General features: G+C 42.5%; 1 protein-coding gene across 2 annotated transcripts; it reads left to right on the top strand.

Annotated features, from left to right (window-relative positions):
- The first annotated feature begins 355 nt into the window (after nucleotides 1-355).
- On the top strand, nucleotides 356-25,719 carry LOC136665052 (glutamine-rich protein 2). Of its 2 annotated transcripts, XM_066642602.1 has the most exons (18): nucleotides 356-1,113; nucleotides 6,030-6,134; nucleotides 7,555-7,635; nucleotides 8,002-8,115; nucleotides 8,876-9,230; nucleotides 10,800-10,885; nucleotides 10,952-11,106; nucleotides 12,478-12,583; nucleotides 15,619-15,741; nucleotides 16,002-16,076; nucleotides 17,130-17,294; nucleotides 17,472-17,590; nucleotides 19,114-19,179; nucleotides 19,366-19,467; nucleotides 20,064-20,238; nucleotides 21,982-22,093; nucleotides 24,108-24,227; nucleotides 24,905-25,719. In XM_066642602.1, exons 1-18 carry the CDS (start codon nucleotides 736-738, stop codon nucleotides 24,973-24,975), a joined length of 2,508 nt encoding a protein of 835 aa, XP_066498699.1. In that variant the 5' UTR covers nucleotides 356-735; the 3' UTR covers nucleotides 24,976-25,719. The 2 variants fall into 2 exon arrangements, with proteins under 2 accessions (XP_066498699.1, XP_066498700.1); XM_066642603.1 differs by lacking the exons at nucleotides 10,952-11,106; nucleotides 12,478-12,583.

Below are 25,719 nucleotides of genomic sequence, written 5' to 3'. Positions count from 1 at the left end.
AACCGGAGCAGGGGGCTGGGACCACCTAGTTTGGGGCTTCAAGCTCACTTCTCTAGCTGTAAGGCCACGGCTGCACCCAGTGTTATATTATATTATATTATATTATATCAGGAACTGGAAAATTATAAATTGACATAAACTCTTCAGAAGTCAGTAAACGTCCATCGTTCATTTCCAAACAGGTCCAGAACAATGAATGATAAGCAGTCTGTACTCGCGTGGCAAAACTGTGCTGTCAGGGCATCGGTTGCTAAGCAACGGCAGACGCCATGAATCACAAAAAAAAAAAAGCGGTTGGGTGGGGGCGAGTATCAGCCAATAATCAGCGATTATCCCCGTTCCGCTCATTCCTTCAGCCAATGAACGCTTTCGGTGGGTGGGACGAGCGAAATAGAACGCTGTATAATCTTAAAACATTTTAGCGAAGGCAAAGCTGCTGCAAACATAGAAAATACGAAAGGCAGAATATCACAACATTTGCGGCGTATCATATGAAGAGATTTCATGTAGTTTAAGGGCTGTTTCCCTCCTTGGGACATGAGTTTTCATTATAGAGAACTGTTTAGTTTATGATTACTGCGTTAGTGTAGTATTTTCTTAAGTAAACAAAAATGGAACCGTTAGATTCTATAGAATATTTGCTCATATCCATTTAGACGTTTCTCTACTTTAGTGTCAGATGTCTCTTCCATATTACACTAGAGGAAATAACTGAGCAGCTGTGTTTTTGCGACCATGTCAGGGGATATCAGCTTATTTGACCTGGTGAACGTGTCTATCGGGACTCCGGAGCCGGGATCCGTTAACTTCGGCGCTCTGCACACGCTGCTCCACGCGATTCTCGAGCACCTGCACATCCAGCACCTGGGCGCCGTGTGGCGGGGGGAGGATGAGGGCCGTGACCCCGGCGAGCCGCTGTCGGCCGCGTCCAGTCCGCAGAGCCCCTACCGCCTCATGGAGGAAAAACTGAGGCTCATAGAGCGGCAGCTGGCCGCGCTAGAGCGACTCCCCAGCGGCTCCGAGCTGCTCGACCGCTCTGGGTCCGTTAACGACGTGTGGCAGCTCCTGCAGCTCCGCCGGAAAGTGGAGGGCAGCGAGGACGGTGTAACCAAAGTAAGAGCCCTTTTTTTTCTTATTCCTCATATTCATACCAGACCAAAACAAACAAAACAAAGCTCATTTAAATATAGAGTTTCCTTAAAATAGCGTTTTAAAAACAAATTAAACAGACCTCAAGTTAGAAATAAGACATTGTTGAATTATTAAACTGTGAGTATCACGTAATAAACTGTGGTGAAAATATGCCATTCTTGACAAAAATGAACTGTGGTGTATGGAATGTATTTTCTAGCAATAATTGTCATCTATAATTTTGTGTTAAATAGGAAAACTCACACTATTTTATATAGAAAAGTATCTAACTTTATTTTGGTCGATATATAGATCTGTTTCTCACCTCCACCATTTTAAGGAGGAGGAGGAGGAGGGGGGGGGTTCTACAGTACAGTGATTCATTACACATCAGATCTCTGAGCTGTATTTCACAGAAATATCAGTGGACAAGACATCGGCGTAATTCCCCTTTAACACTTGGCAGTTTAAGTGATTTGAAGGTTAATGGATTATTGTTTTATATCCTCTCTGCAGGTGTGTGAATGTAGCACAGTTAGCGTGTTTGGAAATTCAAGAATTATTCAAGTTTATGGCCAAATAATGTGTGAATTGTGGTCTAATGTCAGTTTCTCACAGTAATAGCCTTTAGAAGAAATATCCTCATTCGTTCTTTTATTATTTACGGGTTCAAATGCAGTAAAACCGCTATCGTCCAGTGACACCTGTACACTGCAAGTTCACTATTAGTTATTAGTGTTAAATTAACACTGGAGAATGTGCGGTGTACGCACTCAATACTCTTTCAGTTAATGTGCTTTTATTTTGTAAGATGTATTCATGCACAAGGGAGATCTTTGGTTATATTTGGGGCCTAATAACTGATGTTCCAGATCCAGAGCTGTAAACAGGGCAGTGCTGATTATACTTCAGTACCACAGCCGTATTGGTGGCTGATCGTGGAACACACACACACACACACACACACACACACACATACACAACGTCATTCCTTTTCTTCCTTGCTATCAGCCTCTCTCTGTTTGACATGCGCATCGTGTGCTGTTATGTGGCCCTCAGCTGGGGGTGCTGTCCTAGGGTCAAGTGTTTCATCGGGTCCTCCTGGCGGCACTGAGGTGGTTGATGAAAGACTCCGGAACAAAGAGGCGCTGACACTGAGCCGTGTTCTCAAATGACTTAATGACTCTTCTCACTGCCTCTCTCTCTTTCCAGTCGCCAAACTGCACAACCGTACACACACCAAACAAACAACAGGCAGCTGTTTAATGTCCAGGGAGCACACTTATGATTTTAGTGTTTAGGCCAGTACAGAGATTCCATGGCCTTTTCAAAAGCACATTAACCATTAAAAACCTTTAGTTATGGACAAGGCATTTCACATAGTGAGGAACCACAGAGCTGTAGCCAAAGCCATGGCATTGTCCAGACATGTCTGTGAGGATATGCATTAATGAGATCATACCTCCCCAACCTTCTGTTTCCATCTCCCTCTGATAAGCCTAAGGTAATTAACCCCCCACCAAGCTTGGTGTCATACAGAGAACGGCTTTTTAGACGGCAGGCCGCGGTCAGCGAGAGCACAAAGAGGTCCTGCTCTGGCCCTCTGAATCATTAAAGACCTCTTTGGGTGTGTTTGGAGTTATCTGCGGCTGCGTGAATTGAGCAGGCATAAAGGCCCGATCAAATCTGACAAGCGGCGAAGTGAAAGGAACAGTGCTATAGTGCCGTGCAGCGTAGGAGCTGCTGCTGACAACGGCCTGAGGGACGAACCACAAATCTGCAATATCATTATGGACTGTGTAGGCTTAGAGCAGTCAGAGTGTCTGTGAGGGCTGCAACAAAAACGAATATTTTCTTCAGTTAGTCGATTAGCCCACGATTAAAGATTAAAGAAATATATTTAAGGTGGAACAGGGAGATGACCTGCTGGGAAAGGGCCAATGATTTTGTACTTTTCGCACGAGACATCTTGGTTATCGTTAAAAATCCTAAAAATATGAAACAACTAAACCAGCACATGCCCTGCGAAGGACTGGCTCCCCCTAAAGGGTGTGTTCCTGCCTTACGCCCAATGATTCCAGGTAGGTTCTGGACCCACCGCGACCCTGAACTGGATTATCGGGTTATAAAGGGTTACAGACAATGAATGAATGAATAAACCAGCACATTTCTAAATTTGAAATAGTTTCCATGTGATAAAAACATGTAAATATAAGTTTATTTTTAAATGTTTTCTCCTGGATAGGATTTCATAGCACTCCTTCAGCAATAGATTCTCCTCTATCCTGAGCTCCTGGAGCTTTTATGCTGTTGACCAGCGCTCTCTCCCACACCCAAGCTCCAAGTGGCCAATAACATCAACATTTGTTGCTATCAAAGGGATTTAATTTAATAACACACTCATTCATTCATTCATTATCTGTAACCCTTATCCAGTTCAGGGTCGCGGGGGGTCCAGAGCCTACCTGGAATCATTGGGCACAAGGCGGGAATACACCCTGGAGGGGGCACCAGTCCTTCACAGGGCAACACAGACACACACACACACATTCACTCACACACTCACACCTACGGACACTTTTTGAGTCGCCAATCCACCTACCAACGTGTGTTTTTGGACTGTGGGAGGAAACCGGAGCACCCGGAGGAAACCCACGCAGACACAGAGAGAACACACCACACTCCTCACAGACAGTCACCCGGAGGAAACCCACGCAGACACAGGGAGAACACACCACACTCCTCACAGACAGTCACCCGGAGGAAACCCACGCGGACACAGAGAGAACACACCACACTCCTCACAGACAGTCACCCGGAGCGGGGATCGAATCCACAACCTCCAGGTCCAGGTCCATTTAAATGACATATTACCATATAGTATATGATTTAGTACAAATTAGTGGTTCCAAAATAGTACACTTTAAGTACACTTTCTTTTTCTACAAAACAGGCCTTGAACACCTGTAGGTATGTATTCAGGAAATTAATTATATAATTATAATAGAATATAATTATATTATATAAAGCAGAATAATACATGAAACAAAGGGTTAACCTAAGAGATCGACGTATTACTGTGGCGTGCACTTTCAATTTCATTTCATGTTTCGGGGCATGCACTGACCTGTTACAAAACAACACATCCACTGATGTCAGTACTGTGATCATCCAAACAACAAGAGCTTTTACCCCGCACACAATCCACAGGAGAGGGCGCTGACGCTGGCCTCGTGTTTCAACAAGGATGCACCCTGTCAGTGATGTGGAGCACTGAGTAGTGCCTCTTCTGAAGCCTGTTATTAAATGTGAATGAGTGTGTGAATCACAAGCCAGTTTCATAAAGTACTTTACACATAAACGTGCATAATGAGATTAGAAAAGGGCATTGTATTGTTTGTTTTCCTGGGACACATCTGTGAAAATATGTGCCGAAAAATGACACGCTGTCCTCACAAGGCACAGGAAACTTGGGTTAATCAGCATTGTGCCTTAGACACGAAGCGCCGAGGAGGGTCTAGATGGCCTGCCTCCCTTATCTGGCTTTGTTAATGACTGACCACTGGTCTCCATGCACGCTGGTTACACAGTCACAAGTCCACCAGACCTGTTCGTTTTGGGTTTTATTAACGTTGCCTGTTCTTTTTCATCCCATATTCTTCGGATTTATGAAGCTATTTGGGTTGTTACATTCAAACTACTGTAGAATATGAAGCAACAGTGTTAGTGTTTTAAAAAATGGGGGTCCAATCAGTAGCATGGCAGTGGGTATGGGGTAATATCTTAGTCAGGAGTCAGGGGTTTTGGAGCTGTGTGTAGCTTTCAGCAGAAGGAATGTAAAGTTGGCGAATGTGTTGGTCAATAACTGGCCGTCATTAAAGCGCCCTTGTGTGTATCATTCATAGATTTTGCATGAATATTTGTTTAAGGGCGGCACGGTGGTGCAGCAGGTAGGTGTCACAGTCACACAGCTCCAGGGACCTGGAGGTTGTGGGTTCTATTCCCGCTCCGGGTGACTGTCTGTGAGTGTCTGTGATCACTTATTATTAACTCCATCCTTCTAATTCATGAAGGGAAATCATTAAGTCAGGTCTGCGTATATACATTAACAAGCAAAGGGCCATTTATCCTCATGGATACCTACGTAGGCATGCAGGGTCTTGTGTGTGTTTGGATTGGGTTTGATATGAAGCATAGTTGTTGTGCGTCACTGCATTCAGAAAACTTTGGATAAGGCTGAAAGCCCTGTGACAAATGACACTAACAGTCCCTGGCTGTTGTTTTATAGCTTTTAGTGGAATGTCTTTGTCATCACTTTTCTCTTGTCCCACGAATCTAATAAGCCAAAACCCAAGGCAAATTTGACCGTCTGCCAAGTCAAAAGCACCTCACGATGAAGCCAAACATAAATAAGAGAAGGACAGGGCGCCCAATAAGAAGAGGGGTTATGCACACAGATTGGGGGAGATGGTGGGCAGTGTTTGATCCAGGACTGATGGCATTCTCTGGGCTACTTGTTGCCCCGGTAACCTCCATTAGGATCAAGAGTCAGAGGGATTTCTGGGGCCTCTTTAAAAGTTAGAATATTGCTTCCCTGTGAAACAGGAATGATGTGCTTAATTGAGTCCGTGCTGTGATGGTTTATCTTCTTTCAAAGATGCAGAAGAGAAGGGATTAGAGTTGAGAGAAAAGATGTTCTTGGCGGTAAAGGCTTAGGCGGCCTGTTTAAGTGGTAATATATAGATACATTCACTTGGCCTGATACATCTGGGGTTGGTTATAGATCATTAGAGAAGCCACAAATCCTGGTAAATATGTTGACATTCTGTTTCACCACTGGGAAGGCTTGCTTTAAAGTCAAATCAAGTGTTTGAAAGGCCACATGCTCTGTTCCTCAGTGTATGGCTCTTATTCAAGACCTGCTGAATGAAATTAAGGAACTCAAGGACTCAAGGGACAGCCTGAAGAAGGAGGTTGAGGATCTTCAGCTTCAGTTCAATCAGGTAACACTACACACACACACACACACACACACACACACACACGCACACACCCATACACCCACACACACACCCACACACACACACCACACACACACACCACACACACACGTTCATATATCATCTGCCCCACGTATTTGAAAATGGCTGTATATTGTAGCTTACCCTCACCTTTCAACATCTTTTTTAAACTTGTCTTCAGCTGTATTATTGCTGTGTATGTTCAGAGCATTATTCCTCTGCTGTTTTAGCTCAAATGAGGGTGATTAGACCCCATGATGTAATCGAATCGACTTAAACGTAGAATAGTGATACACTGAGAGTTCTGCCTCTGATCAGATAAACAGTGAAAATGAGAGCTGTCCGGAACTATTGATTAATTATGGATTATGGATTAATAGAGAAACCCATTTTAATGACTATTCCTCATATAAATTGAGTTTGAAATTATTATGTTCCATTCCCAACTGTTTTTTCAAGAACAATGGCACACAGTATAGTCTACATGCTATAATACCTTTTAATAAATTAGTGATTGTGTAATTATCAAATAAAAATGGCAGGCAAGCGGTTTATTAGTATGTATATTGCTCTATTAGCTCGCTGGTTATCGTACTAAAACATACACAGGGCAATGAGAACTATGACGCTAATATTATAACTGGAAGAAGTTATGCCAATTACACTTTTAAAAAAATAATTATTTTAATGAAGGAATTAATGAATTAGGGGCGACACGATGGTGCTGCAGGTAGGTGTCGCAGTCACACAGCTCCAGGGACCTGGAGGTTGTGGGTTCGAGTCCGGCTCCGGGTGACTGTCTGTGAGGAGTGTGGTGTGTTCTCCCTGCGTCTGCGTGGGTTTCCTCCGGGTGACTGTCTGTGAAGAGTGTGGTGTGTTCTCTCTGTGTCTACATGGGTTTCCTCCGGGTGACTGTCTGTGAGGAGTGTGGTGTGTTCTCTCTGTGTCTACATGGGTTTCCTCCGGGTGACTGTCTGTGAGGAGTGTGGTGTGTTCTCTCTGTGTCTGCGTGGGTTTCCTCCGGGTGACTGTCTGTGAGGAGTGTGGTGTGTTCTCCCTGCGTCTGCGTGGGTTTCCTCCGGGTGACTGTCTGTGAGGAGTGTGGTGTGTTCTCCCTGTGTCCGCGTGGGTTTCCTCTGGGTGCTCTGGTTTCCTCCCACGGTCCAAAAACACAAGTCCAAACACGACCCAAAACAAGACTGGCGACTCACTCATAGGTGTGTGTGTGTGAGTCAATGTGTGAGTGTGTGTTGCCCTGTGAAGGACTGGCGCCCCCACCAGGGTGTGTTCCTGCCTTGTGCACGGTGATTCCGGGTAGGCTCCGGACCCACCGTGACCCTGAACTTAATAAGCGCTTACAGACAATGAATGAATGAATGCATATTGTCTTTTGCTTACACAGATTAATGTGGAGCAGCTGGCTGATAGAATCTCCACTGTGGAGCAATGCCTCCACCAAGTGGAAGACCTGAGGAGTGCCACAGTGAGTGAAACATAATAATGTGATGAAACTGAATAATAAAATGGTTATAAGTTAAACTGTATTTTTACAGTCAGAAAGTAATGTTGATGAGAATTATAATGTTTACTTCTTTGGAGTATATCACATATGAGAAGAAGAATAGAGCTGATTTTAAGAACCTGAATGAACTAGGTTTTGTTCCACAGAGCAGTGTTTAAAACAGGTGTAAAAACAGAATCTGCTTCATTCAGAACACTAGGAGTCAGTGTAATGACGGTTTTGCAATGTGAATATGAGTCATAAGAAGGAATGGCTGTCGTACACACTAAATCTGACTGTCTTTCTATTTGTGTGTGTGTGTGTGTGTGTGTGTGTGTGTGTGTGTAGCAAGAGCTGAAGGAGAAAGTAGCTGGCTGCCCTCAAGCTGAAGATCTGAACCAGTGTGTGACGTGGGAAGTGATGCAGGCAGCTCTCATCAGCGAGGGACAAAAGATAAAGAACGTATGCTGATATTGTAGCATTGTCTAGTGATATATCAACCCAGTCTTCTTCAGTAGCAAATCATTTTGTGATCATAACATTTGCAGTGACCACGTCATTTAAATGTGCATTGGAAAAAACTAATTCAGATCAAGAAATTCAGGTTAAATGCCGTGTGATTTTTTTAAATTTAAATTTGATGTACTCCAAGTCAGTGCTAAAAAGACCACGTTTATTTAATTTCCAGTAAACAGTCATTAAACGTAAGTTATTAGTTATTTATTTAAGGGAAAAACCAACAAAAAATGTATGTAACAGAATTACACAAAAGCATCAATAACTGAACATATTTTCTTTTTTTTCAGCTTTTACAGAAATGTTGTGTACAACCATTGAATTGATTTTAGAGAATGTTTAAGGGCTAGACTTATAAGTAACACTTAACAAGTCACTGGGCTGGTTTCACAGACAGGGATTGAGCCTAGTCCTGCGCTGAAAAGAAACTGGAATTGTGATGATTTTGCATTAATAGTAGGATATAGTCCAGGACTAGAACTGATCCCTGTCTGGGAAACCGCCCCATTGTGTGTTATTTGTGGTACGTGTAGAGAATTCTGTGGTTTTATCTACCTGTCTATAATTAATTTTTGCATAATGTAAGTGTCCTGTTTTATTATTTAACTAAAGGCCAAAGTGGACTTCATTAAAATAAAAACATTAAGAAATATGTTATAGTTGAATAGTTCATGATTATTAACACTGAGATAAATATCACATGCAGGAACTCGAGGACAGAATCACAGAAGGCAGCATCCCTTTGACCAGAAGGGACTCTTCTACAGTGAATGAGTCTGGCAGCTCCAGTGGTCCAGTCCTGGGTAGCTCTGAAAGCCCTGTGTCTGAGCAGGTTACACTCGGACCTGATTCTGAAGGAGCTCTGCATCTGCAAGTTGGCCAGCCCTGGTCACAAGTCAGCAATGGGGCCGAGCGCTACCCTGAGGCAGTGGAAGCTTTGAGGGATGTGGATCAACTGCAGGAGAAGCTCAAGGATCTGGAGGATCGGGTGGAATGTCTGGAGGGTGGAAAAGCAGACCAGACCCAGGTTCAGCAACTCAGGGATCTGCTCAGTGACATGGGTATGAACCTGATACATATACAGAAGAAAAGACAGAATATAGATGTACCGCTTGTGTAATATCAACAGAAAAGCATCAAATGATATGGAATGTTCTGAAGCAACTGTACATGGGTATAAAGGTGCAAACAGCATGGGCCAGGGGTGTATGAAGCCCTCTCAGGATTGGGCAGTAGAGCAGAGGACCTGCATTCTGTGGCATGAAGAACATCAATCCTGTTCCTTGAGTAGTTTAGTTGAAAAGGCTTTAATGATGCAAAACATCAGTATGTAAGCTCCCCTTCCTTCTTATATTATAGTCTGTCACTCATGACTTTCATGTTAGCAAGATTTGATGCAGTTTTGAAACACCTCCAGGATCTTGGGGTCAAGGGTTCAATCCTTGCCTTGGGTCACTGTCTGTGCTGTTCTCATATCTACACAGAATGTCTCATGGGTGCTTCGGTTTCCTACCAGAATCCAAAAACGTATGTTCGTTGGATGATTGCCTTGGATGAGTGTGTGATTCCCTGCATTGGAATGGTGACCTTTCCAATGTGTACTGCTGCCCTGCACCCATTGATTCCCAGTAGAACCTGGACCCACCAAAACCATGATCAGGATGAATTGGTTATGGAAAATGAATCGATGATAGATAATTAGACAGGATTTATGAAGTCCTGTCAAATTTATTTGTTGGTCTTAAATTTGTGGCTTCAGAATAAAACTAAGAGTAATATTGAATGTTTTGGGGATTCGATTCAATTTACTAACACAGCATGTATAGAACCCTTATAAAATAAAGGGCCCAACTCTTCATTTTGCCTAGGGGTAGGGGTGTCTCCTCCTGTTGGGAAAGTGGGGTAGGACTATATACTACTTATTTTTCAGAGGCACACTTCAAACGAATGGCTATAGTAGATAAATGCATTGCGCCCAAAGATGGCGGCGCAAGCGAGCAAATAAAGCCACAAATGTTGGTATTTTCTCCTTTATAAAACTATGTTACCTATTGAATTATCTTAGTTTAATATAGTTTCAGTGTATTATGTCCCTTTACTTCGTAACAGGCATAAAATACAGCCAGTAGTTTGCCGCCGTCTCTGAATTTCCAGTTCCACCTTAAATGCTAAAGCTTTTATATTCGAGTACCTGTGGCTACCGCAGCATTTAAGGTGGAATTGGAAGTTTCGAACCAAACTCTGCCAAATAATCAGCTGAATTCAGCTTCATAGCAGAGACAGTTAGGAGTGGTTGATAATATATGATTGTGGAACTCTTTTGAAAACATGACGTCCTGAATTAAACTACATTTAAGTCCAGAAGCGCTGATATTGTTGCAGACTGGCAGCAGAGCACAGCTGAAGCGCTGCTCTTTTTTGTGTTCGGATGGTACAGGCTCTGGAAGGGTTGTTCCGCTTCATAGTGGAATATTTTAACTACTACAGCTTGTAACTCAGTTCCAAGAGAAAATATAACACTTGAAAATGAGTAGGGGTAAAATTAAGAAATTGTATTCTCCCTTTAATTACATCTACATGTATTATTAAAATTTACATTAATATTTTTCCATTTGTTGGTATGTTTCTAGGAGCGAGGGACTTGCCCGAAAATGTGCTGGAGCAAGTGGATAACCTGAAGGGTCTGATGGAAACTGTAATGACTGCTAGAGAGAAGGTATCAAAAGGACACATTTTGCACACACACATGCACAAATCCAGTAGTTACAGTGTATCTTTGTAGGTGTCAGGGATGGAGAGTTTGGTCATGGGTCCAGAGATCGTGTCAGAGAGCTCTGGTTTAGGTGAAACAGCCCTGGAGTCTGAGTCAGTGAGCAGCCAGGGCAAAATCAGCATCAGTGATCCACAGCGACAGTATCTGCAGCTAGTGTACCTCAGGTAAAGTCCCAACCGGCAGGGGGCAGCACCGAGAACATGTGACATCAAATCCTGTGCTGAGACTGACTTAAAATACAGAGTAGAAATTTGTGACTGATAGCAGCTTTATTGGGCCAAACTTTCAGATAGCAAATAAAATCAGCTGATGTCATTTTATATTCATACTTAATTTCATTAATTTTAGTTAACCAGTGTTTTTTGTCAGTGTCAAATGTGAATATTCAACTTTAAATGTTCCTAATCAGCATAAACTCAGTAAATAAAACCCTATAGCACAGAGGCTAACCAGTTTTTCTGTTTATAGAACAGTGTCTTTTGTTAAATAACATTTAACATGTTGTTTCAATGTTATGTTAGGTGTATATCTATGTTTTGTTCTTGTTTTTTTCCCCCACCATGATAGCATTGTATGTTGTACCATATCTGTGGTTGCGTTACCATGATACAATACACTTAAACAGTAATGAGTCATACTGGGCTCCCGAATAGCTCCCAAACTGTCTAATGTTTCACCCGGTTGTTGGTGAGATTACCAGTTTGAAACCTGACTATGTCCCAGCTAAAAGAAAAAGTAAAACTCGTTGGCAATTTTAATACATTACACCTACTCAGCAAATGGTTTCTTCTGAAATTAACTGATATAAAGTTTGTCTCCAGTTTGCTGAAGTAACTGCTTCTGTTATTTTCTTTAAAATGCTTTACAATAGATATTGGAACATTGTTATGAGTTATTATTTTCATCCACATAAACTTCAGCGAGGTCAGGTACTGATATTGGAGGATTAGTGGTGAACCACAAACCTCACTCCAGCTGATCCCAGAGGTATTTGACAGTGCTCTGTCATTTTAGAGAACACAGTTCCGCTTCTCCACAGCCCAGTGATGGGGGAGTGTGTAACCCTTTAGTCCAAAATTGAGTCTTGAAGCATATTTGAAAGTAGCCCATCTGATTGGATGGGTGCAAAGTTCTAAAACATCATATTTAGGCAAATATTCATTCATATGCATCTATAACTTACAGAACATTGAGAATGAACTGTTAGTGGCCAATGATATTAAAGGAACACTAGATAGTAATTTTACCTTATAATTACAGCTTCAATATTATTATGCTGTTCCACTGACCTGTAATAAATAGCCTCTGTCACTGCTACTCTGGGCTCAGCACTGCAGAAACGGCACTGTGTAAGTTTTGTAGGAGACTAGGAAACTAAAGATTTACAGTGCTGTAAAAATGATTAACATTGTTCATGCAACACAAAGATTCGAAATCTTACCTAGTGTTCCTTTAAAATGAAATGAAAATTGACCTAACGTCAGGAAGACAGAACTCATCTTCATGATCTCACACAGTCGTATAAACGTTCATAGGAATGCAGTGCAGAAGCTGGATGAAGAGGTACAAACGCTGAAGAAAGATGTGGCAGCTGACAGCAGGGCACAGAAGAGCAGCTCAGACAAACTGATTCAGGATCAGGTCAGAGAGAGGCAGAGAGGAAAGAGAATACTAGTGTAGTCTAATCAATCCAAACATACACTTTTTGAGCTGAATCTTTCTCTGAAACTGATCACAGCCTGATTTTATTTGTGATTTTAATTCAGTTTATATTTCAAAGATTACAAAACACATTATAGGTGAAGATAAATTATACATAAAAAAATAACACATACATTTTACAAACTCTAACATTCAGAAGTCTGGAATCACTGGTTTCATTCATAAAAAACCTGTAATGTTGCAGAGAAAAACACAAACACAATGTTATATTCTGATACTTTACTGTATTAATGATACATATTTTTTTTTCTTTTGGAGTGTGATAAAAGCATCAAATGCCAATTGTGTTTATAATTACAAAATATAACCAAGTTGATCAGTGAAAACATTTTTCTTTGTATTTTGTCCGTCAAGTGAATGTTCAATTTAGCAGCAGATAGGTGTCGCAGTCACACAGCTCTAGGGACCTGGAGGTTGTGGGTTCGATTCCTGCTCCGGGTGACTGTCTGTGAGGAGTGTGGTGTGTTCTCCCTGTGTCTGCGTGAGTTTTCTCCAGGTGACTGTCTGTGAGGAGTGTGGTGTGTTCTCCCTGTGTCTGCGTGAGTTTTCTCCGGGTGACTGTCTGTGAGGAGTGTGGTGTGTTCTCCCTGTGTCTGCGTGAGTTTTCTCCAGGTGACTGTCTGTGAGGAGTGTGGTGTGTTCTCCCTGTGTCTGCGTGAGTTTTCTCCGGGTGACTGTCTGTGAGGAGTGTGGTGTGTTCTCTCTGTGTCTGCGTGGGTTTCCTCCGGGTGACTGTCTGTGAGGAGTGTGGTGTGTTCTCCCTGTGTCCGCGTGGGTTTCCTCCGGGTGACTGTCTGTGAGGAGTGTGGTGTGTTCTCTCTGTGTCTGCGTGGGTTTCCTCCGGATGACTGTCTGTGAGGAGTGTGGTGTGTTCTCCCTGTGTCCGCGTGGGTTTTCTCCGGGTGACTGTCTGTGAGGAGTGTGGTGTGTTCTCCCTGTGTCCGCGTGGGTTTTCTCCGGGTGACTGTCTGTGAGGAGTGTGGTGTGTTCTCCCTGTGTCCGCGTGGGTTTCCTCCGGGTGACTGTCTGTGAGGAGTGTGGTGTGTTCTCTCTGTGTCAGCGTGGGTTTCCTCCGGGTGACTGTCTGTGAGGAGTGTGGTGTGTTCTCTCTGTGTCTGCGTGGGTTTCCTCCGGGTGACTGTCTGTGAGGAGTGTGGTGTGTTCTCCCTGTGTCCGCGTGGGTTTTCTCCGGGTGACTGTCTGTGAGGAGTGTGGTGTGTTCTCCCTGTGTCCGCGTGGGTTTCCTCCGGGTGACTGTCTGTGAGGAGTGTGGTGTGTTCTCTCTGTGTCTGCGTGGGTTTCCTCCGGGTGACTGTCTTTGAGGAGTGTGGTGTGTTCTCTCTGTGTCCGCGTGGGTTTCCTCCGGGTGACTGTCTGTGAGGAGTGTGGTGTGTTCTCTCTGTGTCCGCGTGGGTTTCCTCCGGGTGACTGTCTGTGAGGAGTGTGGTGTGTTCTCTCTGTGTCCGCATGGGTTTCCTCTGGGTGACTGTCTGTGAGGAGTGTGGTGTGTTCTCCCTGTGTCTGCGTGGGTTTCCTCCGGGTGACTGTCTGTGAGGAGTGTGGTGTGTTCTCTCTGTGTCTGCGTGGGTTTTCTCCGGGTGCTCCGGTTTCCTGCCACAGTTAAAAAAAAAACACGTTGGTAGGTGGATTGGCGACTCAAAAGTGTCTGTAGGTGTTAGTGTAAGAGTGAATGTGTGAGTGTGTGTGTTGCCCTGTGAAGGACTGGCGCCCCCTTCAGGGTGTATTCCTGCCTTGCACCCAGTGATTCCAGGTAGGCTCTGGACCCACCGCGACCCTGAACTGGATAAGGGTTACAGACAATGAATGAATGAATGTTACAAAATGTGTATAATGTGAATTATGTTAAAAAAAAACACTATAACAAATATATACAAGATACAAATATTTACACTCTTGAATATATTATGACTGCTGTGACCAAAGCCATTTTGATTTGATGGATGTTCATGTTGTGAGAATTTAGTTGAAGTAATTTCCATTGCTGCATTTTCTCTAGTAAAGGAAAGGTGCAGTTTTTAAATAGAAGAATTAAATGAATAAAGACAATATGAAATGTTTATTACACATTTTCTTTTATGTACTGTGATATATCTTTAAGTAAAACACTATATTGGAAGGTCTCCGAGTTTGATTATAGGGATGGGGTGAAGGGAGGTGAAGTTGAACATTGTATTACTGCACGTCTGGATGGGAAATCATGGTGTAACTTAAAGTGATGGAAGTAACTACTCAGTTTACACATTGCCCTCTGTTCAGAGAACAGCCCACCAACCAAAAATATCTAGCCCTTAAAGACCTTATACTTAGTCCTTCACAACAGATAAGGGCAATGGCAACTGAAGTTCAAAACAACTTGATTCTCTCCTAATCCTTCACACAATTCTTTACCTTCTGTAATAAACTGTTTAATGGGAACTTATTGAGTAGGATACAGATTCCTAACATGTACACGGCTTTCAGACTCTGAGGTTCAAAATCACCCCTTATGTGAATGACTCATCTTACACACACCAGCACATTCTTAAGCTAGGACTCGTACTCTATAACGATTTAATCATTTTTATTGTGTTCTAATGCACAGTATTTTTACTTGGTTTTAAAGAATGAAGAAGTTATTGTTGATGTCTTTATGTAACTGTAAGTAAACTGAAATATGATGTTCCTAATGCTCATTGACTCATGAACTACACACTACATTTATTACACTTTGATATGAAAATAAATGATTGTCAACATTAAAAATATTGATTCATTAATTGAATAAATTAATTGATTCATTTTCTGTATGTTCAATTAAACATAACTGCTGTGTATACACCCCAGACCTCATATCTCCTTTTTATTACTTAGCTTTAATTTACTTACATGTGTGTGTGTGTGTGTGTGTGTGTGTGTGTGTGTGTGTGTGTGCGCGCGCGTGTGTGTTTCCCCAGAGCTCTCAACTGATGAGTGATATACCGGGCAAAATCCTGCAGCTTCAGGCTGAGTGCGAGAAACTTCAAATCGCAACCAACCACATGATGGAGGACTACAGCCAGAAACAAAGCCACATTGATGTGAGAATTAATGATTCACAAAGTCCACATTTCAGTTGTGTAGTCTCATAACTACATAATTCATATATCCTTTTCATTGTACAGTTACAGACTATTTAATAGTATTTATTCATTTAGAACTAATAAATTAGAATAGTTTTAACAGTTAGGACTGCTGCTTAACTCGTTATAAAGATTCACAAGGTAAATCATGATGGAATAATTATGTACTGAAATCTGAGGACTTCACTGAAGATTCCATTCAAATTCTGTTCCCTCAGCACCTGTATAAGGCGGTGGAGGAGCTGGACGAGAAGAAGGCAGATAGAGAAGTGGTGGAGATGGAGATTGGAATTGTGAGTGTCTCAAAGGATTAGTTTTAGAGAGGGAACCGGGGTAATGTTATTTTACCACAGGATGTCTGTAATGTTTATGATGTACTTGCATTTGATACGAAATCTTGGTATAAATCACAGCCGTGGCCCAATGGTTAGAGACTGGGCTTGGTACCGTTGGAATGGTTGCCGTTTAATCCCCATGACTGGAGGGAACATCCGTGGCTGAAGTGCCCTTGAGCAAGGCACTGAACCCACAACTGCTCCCCGGGCGCCAAGGATGGCTGTCCGTCGCTCTGGGTGTGTGTTCACAGCCCCTAGTGCACGAGTGTGTGTTCACTGCCACAGATGCGTTAAATGCGGAAGACACATTTTGTTGTGTGTTGTACAATGACAAATAATTGCACCATATCATTGTCATTATCAGCGAGGGGAGTGCCTCCTCAGTTTACACAATGCCTGCTGTTCTGAGAACAGCCCAACAACTTAAAATATCTAACACGAAAACGGTCTAATGTGTTTACGAAGCCCCAGTGCCTGTAAATGAGTGGAAAAACAAACTGGCTCGGTCTGGTATGCTAGGCTCTCTCTCTCTCTCTCTCTCTCTCTCTCTCTCTCTCTCTCTCTCTCTCTTCATGCCAGAGGCATCTGCTTTTTTTAGTCTATGGAGAGCACACCTAATGTTGAAAAGCATGAACCGAGATGAGGATATTATGTGTGTTTCCCCACAATCGTAGACGTTCCCTTTTAACGAGCTTATCTTCTAGTCCTTCGTAACAGATGATGGCTATGGCATACAATCACAAAAAAGTTTCATCTGCATTCATAACACACATATACCCACGGCTGCTGTTGTACAAAAACTGTTTTTTGGTTGAGTGTGGTGAGTCGTCCAACATTTGTTCCACTTACTTGAGTGGCTCGTCCGATTTGTGCCGTTAAGGTAGGTGATCGCTCAGTGTATAGGGTGTGGTCTTTATAGATAAACAATGTCCCAGTGTAAGAAACTCAAAGAGATCAAACCCAAAGCTTACGGACTCTGAGTAACTAGAACGTTTCTCATTCCTCATCCAGAAAGCAGATAAACGAGCTCTGGAGGCCAAGGTGAGCCGCATCCAGTTCGACACGATGACGGAGCAGCTGAACGGGATGTTCCAGGAGCTTCTCAGTAAGATCACCGGTCAGGAGCAAGACTGGAACAAGGTCATTGAGAAGATCTCCACAGAGATGGAGTCCAAGGTGACACTCATTGGTTTCCCTCTTCTGACCTGCTGAACCACAGTGAAGGAATGGCTGTGGATAACAGACTTTACCAAACATATGTAGTAATCGATATTTCCGATTTAGAGCTGTCATCTTTATCCATTTATTCATTTATTCATTTATTTATTTATTGTGGTGAATGTGTGTTTGCAGTTGAACCGCATTGAGTTGGAACCTCTAAAGAAGCAGCTTGAGGATCGCTGGAAGAGCATTCGCAAGCAGTTACAAGCACAGCCTGCCCTTGAACACGACGATGCTGCTGGCCTCAGGAAGTGAGACTCCAAACACTGTCCAGCAGTTTAACATTTAATTCTAGGAGTTGATATGAATTTTTTTAGCTTCTAACACGCTCTTTAATGCTTGAAGGAATATTTAAACCCAACATGCGGCGTGTAGCGAATATAAGCCAATAGTCCACGAGTAGTGTAATATCATTTTGAATATAGTACAAATCCACATTCATTATGAGCAGCATTAGTTTTGTTAAATTAAAAGATAATTATGCAATTACATACTTTACATAAGTCATTTAGGCACAGGAATGTGGCTCTGAGGTGGAGGAATTTGCTTCAAAAAAGTGAGGTGTTTTTGTTACAAAATATCACGTGTACATTAGAAATGAAAGAAGCCATTAGTATTATGGCATACAGGGACCTGGAGGTTGTGGGTTCGATTCCCGCTCCGGGTGACTGTCTGTGAGGAGTGTGGTGTGTTCTCTCTGTGTCTGCGTGGGTTTCCTCCGGGTGACTGTCTGTGAGGAGTGTGGTGTGTTCTCTCTGTGTCTGTGTGGGTTTCCTCCGGGTGACTGTCTGTGAGGAGTGTGGTGTGTTCTCTCTGTGTCTGCGTGGGTTTCCTCCGGGTGACTGTCTGTGAGGAGTGTGGTGTGTTCTCTCTGTGTCTGCGTGGGTTTCCTCCGGGTGACTGTCTGTGAGGAGTGTGGTGTGTTCTCTCTGTGTCTGCGTGGGTTTCCTCTGGGTGACTGTCTGTGAGGAGTGTGGTGTGTTCTCTCTGTGTCTGCGTGGGTTTCCTCCGGGTGACTGTCTGTGAGGAGTGTGGTGTGTTCTCCCTGTGTCTGCGTGGGTTTCCTCCGGGTGACTGTCTGTGAGGAGTGTGGTGTGTTTTCTCTGTGTCTGCGTGGGTTTCCTCTGGGTGACTGTCTGTGAGGAGTGTGGTGTGTTCTCCCTGTGTCTGTGTGGGTTTCCTCCGGGTGACTGTCTGTGAGGAGTGTGGTGTGTTCTCCCTGTGTCTGCGTGGGTTTCCTCCGGGTGCTCCGGTTTCCTCCCACAGTCCAAAAACACACGTTGGTAGGTGGATTGGTGACTCAAAAGTATCCGTAGGTGTGAGTGTGTGAGTGAATGTGTGTGTGTGTGTGTGTCGCCCTGTGAAGGACTGGCGCCCCCTCCAGGGTGTATTCCCGCCTTGCACCCAATGATTCCAGGTAGGCTCTGGACCCACCGCGACCCTGAACTGGATAAGGGTTACAGATAATGAATGAATGAATATATAATTAATATTAATATATCAGTTATTTTTGTTGCAATCATCTGTTTTTGAAATTAATAAAAGTAGTTTCTGTGTTTTTTTTCATATCGCCAAGAATATTGCTATCGCCAAAATGCCCAGAAATATCGTGATATTATTTAAGGGCTTAATCACCCACCCCTACTTCCTTGTGATTTGTTTTTATAGTAAGATAAAGAAAGACAGTAGTTAGTAAAAAGTTTAATATTGTGATATTACCACTGTATATTCAAGTATATATATTAAAGTCTTTTATTCTCTAATTCTCTAACAGGCAGCTTGTGGCAAGGTTTCATTGTATCTCCTGTGACCGCCCGGTTGACATGGTTACTCCGGGACCGTATGTTTGACCTTTATTTTTCACTTAATTTAAAAATATTTGCTTGTTTTGTAGCTATACCTAGAGATACCTACAACCATAGAACCACGGCTGACCAGATATTAACTGTGAAACTTCAATTAATAACATAAAATAACACTGACAAGTGTGTCATTGCACTGTTTTGCTGTTTTTGAATGTTCTCAGGCATTTACTGACCGTGCCCTCAGCTCCTGGGCTGCCTCCTCACAAAACGAATCGGCCGTATTCAGTCTATGAGCTGGAGCAAATGCGTCAGCACAGCAGGAGGTAACAGGCCTTAGGAAACATGCTTATCCTGTAGGGGGCATCACATGTCCAGGCTGGTCTTCTATGTTTTGCACATGAATATCACTAGTGTAATCACAAATCGCAGTCACTTCTTTGTTGCAAGACATTAACATCTCTTACAGAGATGTGATCTGATACTTTACTACGCAAGGAGAAAGCCATAACATTGACTCTGTGTACATTTGACAGTGAAATAAAGGTTTGAAATAGTTAATAGATCACAGATTTAGGTTTTTATTGCTTTTTAACCAAATATCCCCACTTTTGTAGAAACGAATTGTAATAGGAATTACTTTAGCTTTCACTTTAGATCACTTTTGCAAATCCATAAATTAGCCTTTTAAATCGAGCTAATAACTAGACACGTAGATGACTGTTTAGCTAAATGAGCTAAAACATGGATTATTTTAATTAAAAGTAACTTATGTAAACAGAGGTGTTTTGGAAAGATGTCTTTGAAATATCAGATGCACATCAATGTACCTGTAGACACCTGTGTCTTTCCAAGTAACCACTTCTGCCATGAACCCCACTGTTATAGTTATAATTTCGGCTTTGTTTTATGTAACGCCCAGCGAGCGAATCCCAGAAATGGCAGACAATGGCTATCTGGCCATGTCTCGCAGCTGTGGAGGCAGTCACACTCTCACTTACTCCAACCGCCGCTACAGTCGCCTACAGCACATCACACAGCTCCTCCAGACGGAAGATGATGCAGTCACTATGACAGGCTCTAGCCTGAGAATTCAGGTGAGGATCACACGTGGGTTAGACTCCTAATCGATTCAAAGCTATTTTGACATGTCTATTAAGTCACATGCATGAAAAGCACACGTTAATGTTGTTGTATGTCTTCAGAGGAGGGTAGTTACTACATTTACTCGAGTCCATTGGAAAACTTCAGTGAACCACTGACAGTTTCAGGGTTTTTTTAGTTGGGGACAAGCTGAATATTCATAGATCTGAACCTGGAGAATGAAGGCACATGTGTGGAGTTAAATCTAATAAACTTTTATGGCATTTGGGTGTTTCTTGTCTTGGAAATGACTTCTGGAAATGACATATGGTTTTGATCATCAAAAATGGGTTTGTAGGGGTTTGATTGTATATTTACACGATGAGAAGGAGCTTTTCCTTGACTCATGCTTCGATTTCCTCATTTGATGATGTCAGTGTGGAATATCTCTTCATTTTCAATGTTTTTGTCTTGAGCAATGGAATTCTAGTCCTCTATAAAAAGAGTTTTTAAGTTTGCTAAAATCAAATAATAATTCTGTAATTGTGATTGTATCATTTTCTTTTTTAATAATCACTGTGACGGTAAATAGCCACAATGCAGATCCCCCTAAGAAAGGCACAACGATATGCATTTTTATGTTTTCATAAGTAGGGATGCACTGTCCATGATTATTTATAAATGATTCAGATGATTTGTTTTTAGTCCAATTATTTTAGGCAGGAATACACCCTGGAGGGGGCACCACTGCTTCCCAGGGCAACACAGACACATACATGCACTCACACACTCACACCTACGGACAATTTTGAGTCTCCAATCCGCCTACCAACGTGTGTTTTTGGACTGTGGGAGGAAACTGGAGCACCCGGAGGAAACCCACACAGACACAGGGAGAAAACACCACACTCCTCACAGACAGTCACCCGGAGGAAACCCACGCAGACACAGGGAGAACACACCACACTCCTCACAGACAGTCACCCGGAGCGGGAATTGAACCCACAACCTCCAGGTCCCTGGAGCTGTGTGACTGCGACACCTACCTGCTGCACCACTGTGCCGCCCTCTTTTAATAATATGATCTAAATAAAAGAAAGTAAGAGGCATCTAAGGCATTCTCTGTAAAAACTGGCGTTATTCATCATTGTCTTTAATTTTCTGCTCCACTTTAGAGAGGCAGAGATGTGAAGGCTGAAGATAGCTTTTGAAACACAACCTTTATTCCTTACTTTCTTCACTTCACACACAAACCACAGAATTTACAGATTTTATCCATGCATGCGCATCTGTATTTTTATAGGTTTTTGGAAATGACTTGTTGATCTGTTTAGAAGAGCCACCTCAGCATCCATTTTGAGGATTTTAGGTTTTGCAAAATCTAACGTTATCTTTGTTCATTTGCCCACTTCCATGGCTGCAGCATGCTGTGTTTGTCTGGTGTTGTTTCGTACCTGGCAGCAGTCTGGGGTGTGGATAAGGTCCTGAGGATTGGACAGTGGTTGGGTCACAGACGAACACTTAAACAGAGATCTGCTCCAGAACAGACGCTCCTCATAGAAAAACATATTGGTTGTAGCACTGCTGTCAGAAATGCCAGTGCTTCAACTTAGCATGTTTCCACAGCCTGGTCATTGTATTATTTTAAATAACCTCATGTAAATACTGTTGTAAGTACTTTTTAACAAAACAGTAACGTGATCATTTTGTTCTCTTGCTCTTACTAATCTCCAAATGGTCTTATCCTCTCTGTTAAGCCAGAGGAGGTGGACATACTGGGTCTGGATGGACACATCTATAAGGGCCGCCTAACCAGCAGAGCTTTGAAAACCACAGAGTCTAGACTGCCCACCATCTCTTCCAAAGAAGGCAAGGCTCCCTTATTCCTGCGCTAATTCACTTTCCACACAATCTTATAAACAACGGGGGGACAGTATATTGCTAGCAGCATTCATTAATTCATTTATTTTCTGTAACTGCTTTATCCTGGTCAGGGTCAGGCAGGAACACACCCTTGACCAGGCGCCAGTCCACACTCACCCATTCACTCACACAAGGAAAAAGGACATTATGGAGTAGCCAACATTTGATTTTGGACTGTGGGAGGAAACCAGAGCACTTAGAGGAAACCCACACAGACACTGGGAGAATACATCAAACTTCTTGCAGACAGTAACCCAAGGCGCGGTTTGAATCTAGGACCCAGGACACTATTGCGGTGTGTCTGTGCTTTGCTTATTTTCAGTACTTCCACTGCCAATGGCATCTACCTGGCGCGAGCATTCTCAAGCTTTACTTTTCAAATAAGGTGTTACATATGCATTGCACAAACGACACCAGATGTGGCTCTGTGTGCTGGAAACTGGTCTAATGTGTTCACACAGCTCAAGAGTCAATAATCTGCTAAAAAAAAACAATGGGTCTGATATATGCTAGGCCTTCTCTCTCTCTGCTCACAGCAGAGAAACCGCTGAGAGAGACCCCAAACGTTGAGGAGCGTTGATGAGGATTGCTCTATTCCTGCTCCATAGGTGGGTAACATTGACTTATTTTTGTTGTTTCAGGTCACATTAAGTGGAACTGATTCTAAATTAAACACAATCTGAAAGTGTTACATCACTAAACACCTCACGTTACAGAGGTTTCTGTGGTAATTCAAACAGTGAATATTGTGAAATTACAGACAAGTTACACTTCAGCAAAGTACAAATGCACCATCGTTTTATTCATCCACCTTAAAGGCAACGTCTACGATTGTTCTCTCTGATTTGTTTACATTCAGTTCTTCGTTTTTAAGGTGGAACAGTGTGTTTGATGATAAAAAAAGACTTGTGTTTGTATGTGGCTGAGGTTTAACTTTTCTCATTTACTGTTTGAATTACCACAGAAACGTAACAACAACAACTGGAGTGGTTTAGTTTTGTAGCACTTTCAGTCTGCGTTTACTTTCATGCAGTTATTGCTCTCTTGTATTTCGAGTCAGTTCCAGCTACAGCAAAAATAAGTCAATATTCCCCACCTATGGAGCAGGAATATACCAATATCCTCATCTTGGTTCATGCTTTTCAACGTTTCCCTGCCATGAGCTGAGAGAGAGAAAGCTTAGCATACCGGTTGAGACACTATATTTTTTTTACCCATTTACAGACACTGGGGCTTCATAAACACATTAGACCGTACACAAACAGACTTTAGAGCAGCAAATGGTGGGGAAATATTTCTGAATTTTATAAAGTGTTTTATTTTTTATTATCAAATTTAACATTTAAAATCATGTTGTTTCTTAACGTAAGCAAACAAAAGAACAGCAGTTCCCCAGAAACTTAGAGGCTCCCTTTAGGACACCTACAAAAGACAATACAAGATTACAAAAATAGACGCTGAATAAGTTTAAGGATTGTCTTGGGGTGTTAAATATACACAATATTTTAATTTTCTTTTCATGTCTTGCCTTAAATATCTGCACAATATCTTGAAAAACAATTAAAATAAATAAAAATAAACCTCAAAATTAACATTTAAATTGTGAAGGAAAGTCCAGGTTTACTAAGCTGTAGTTCCAGTGATTTTAGTGTTTTGTGTTCACTGTCCTTGCTACGTTCACAAATCAGAAAAGAAATGGAGTATATGGGGTTTGTAAACACTCGTTTACCAGTGTCACTCACTTAATTTAAATTGTCTCTGACTGTGATGGTGTGGCGTAGGAGCGGTCCCAAATCCGTCAATGAAAATTTGTCAGGGTCTTTGAGCTCGCGTTGGACAATTTAAACGGCGATTCATGGGGGCGAGGGTTAGCGTACTTAACATCAAATGAGGTACCAGCTCCTTATGGATCTCTGTCCCTCACTGACATTTGGTTCTGTGATGTTTATTGTCACCGCAGGCAACCGCAAGAACAAAGATCCGACGGGCCGCTTTCAGTCACAGAAGTGTAGCAATGGAGAGCCTGGCTACGCTTCTCCTCTGCGGCCGTACAGTGCCAAGACACAGGGCAGCCACTCAGGTGGGTCCCAGAAGCTCTCAGGTGGTGGATCACGTGATATTATTGGTTATTAGTAGTGATCCTCCAAGGAAAGTACCTTCCATACACAGTGACAATTCCGTTTTTAAACAGAAAGACTACATGGAAAAGGAACATTTCTCTCTTCCGTTGCTTTTAAGATGCAATAAACACACGTCATGTGCGAAATCGTTAAAACTGAGAATGTAGTAAACACAACCCGCCTTAGATTTGCATTTTAATGTGATGCATCAGTTGATCATTCAAATGCAAACAGTTGATGCACCTATAGCAACCTCTTAGCACTTTACAAACAGTAACAAAGGCCTCTGCTTCAAACTCAGAGCCAGTTTTAAATGGTATAAGTGCTTTGGTAGTTAAGAGAATTTGGTTCATTCAGCAGGAGAACGGAAATGTAATGTAGAATGTAAAATAGATAAAAACGGGCCGAGACAAACTTCTGACCGTAATGTGGTTGAAGAAACTGAAGAACCCCATCACCTTCTCACAGCTGGAGCTGTTCTATAAAGAGCAATGGGCTAAAACTGATCAACAGTTACCAACAATGTTTAGCTGAAAGGCCAAAGAGGTTTATCTTTGTCTTAAATAACAGTGCAGACATTTCCAGAAATCGTTTTTTACACATTTACACACTGTCATCCTGTCTTTGATCTCCCCAGCCTCCAGCAGCTCTGTGAAAGACCGGCCAGTGTCCTCCATGGGTTACTTATACCAGTCTGGAGTCCCCTAGCCCTCGCAGACTTCGGCAATATAGCATCTGCGCTGCGGAGAACTCCACAAAGACTTCAGTCAATGAAAGAAGGAAACAGTGACCTTGTTTGTAAACTTCCTGTTTGAGTCCAAAATTGCTTTGGTTTATTAAACTGTTTACAGCAGTACACAAGCCTGCCTTTGCTGCATTAAAGAAGAGCGCAACAGCGAAATACAGTTTAGTAGCTAACACTTTAGACTGTTTAGATTAGTCGTGGTACACATTTGTTATTAAGACGTAGACTGAATGAGTGGCGCTTTATTTAATGCTTCGACCTTGTACTTACCTTCATCGGCCATTTCATCAGAAACATTTCGTTGGTTTACGATTACAGACTGTGGCTACAATTTTACTGCAGTTTCTCAGCCACCCGAAGCCCTGCCCGTCCACGGAAACAATCAAAAGGAACCACCATGTTTCCGAACTGAATGTCAGGACGAATGTTGTTTTTGCTGCAAAGTCCAGTTCCGAAATTCTCCAGCGCTTTTACCATCTGCACCTACAAAGTCTACAAAGTACATCAACGGGCCTCTAACCGGCTGTCTCTGGGTTGAGGTGTGTCCCTCCTTCTGTCCACCTCCCCACCGACCAGGAGCACTCCACAGGGCTGTGTCCCAAAGTCACCTGACTGTAAGAGTTGATCTTTATGAAGTTACTGAGGTCTTAAATGGCAGCCCTTTTCTGCAAGAAACAAAAGTTTCCATTCGCTCTCTTTTAGCCCAG

The sequence above is a fragment of the Hoplias malabaricus genome, chromosome 13, assembly GCF_029633855.1.
Source record: "Hoplias malabaricus isolate fHopMal1 chromosome 13, fHopMal1.hap1, whole genome shotgun sequence".
Lineage (NCBI taxonomy): Eukaryota > Metazoa > Chordata > Actinopteri > Characiformes > Erythrinidae > Hoplias > Hoplias malabaricus.
The sequence above is the reverse complement of the archived record's forward strand: the minus strand, read 5'-3'. Positions and strand labels throughout refer to the sequence as shown.

Coding starts and splice junctions, on each gene's coding strand:
- LOC136665052 (XM_066642602.1), top strand. CDS start 736: ATGTCAGGGGATATCAGCTTATTTGACCTGGTGAACGTGTCTATCGGG. Junction 15,742..16,001: donor AGAAACAAAGCCACATTGAT/GTGAGAATTAAT, acceptor CTGTTCCCTCAG/CACCTGTATAAGGCGGTGGA. Junction 17,295..17,471: donor CCACAGAGATGGAGTCCAAG/GTGACACTCATT, acceptor GTGTGTTTGCAG/TTGAACCGCATTGAGTTGGA.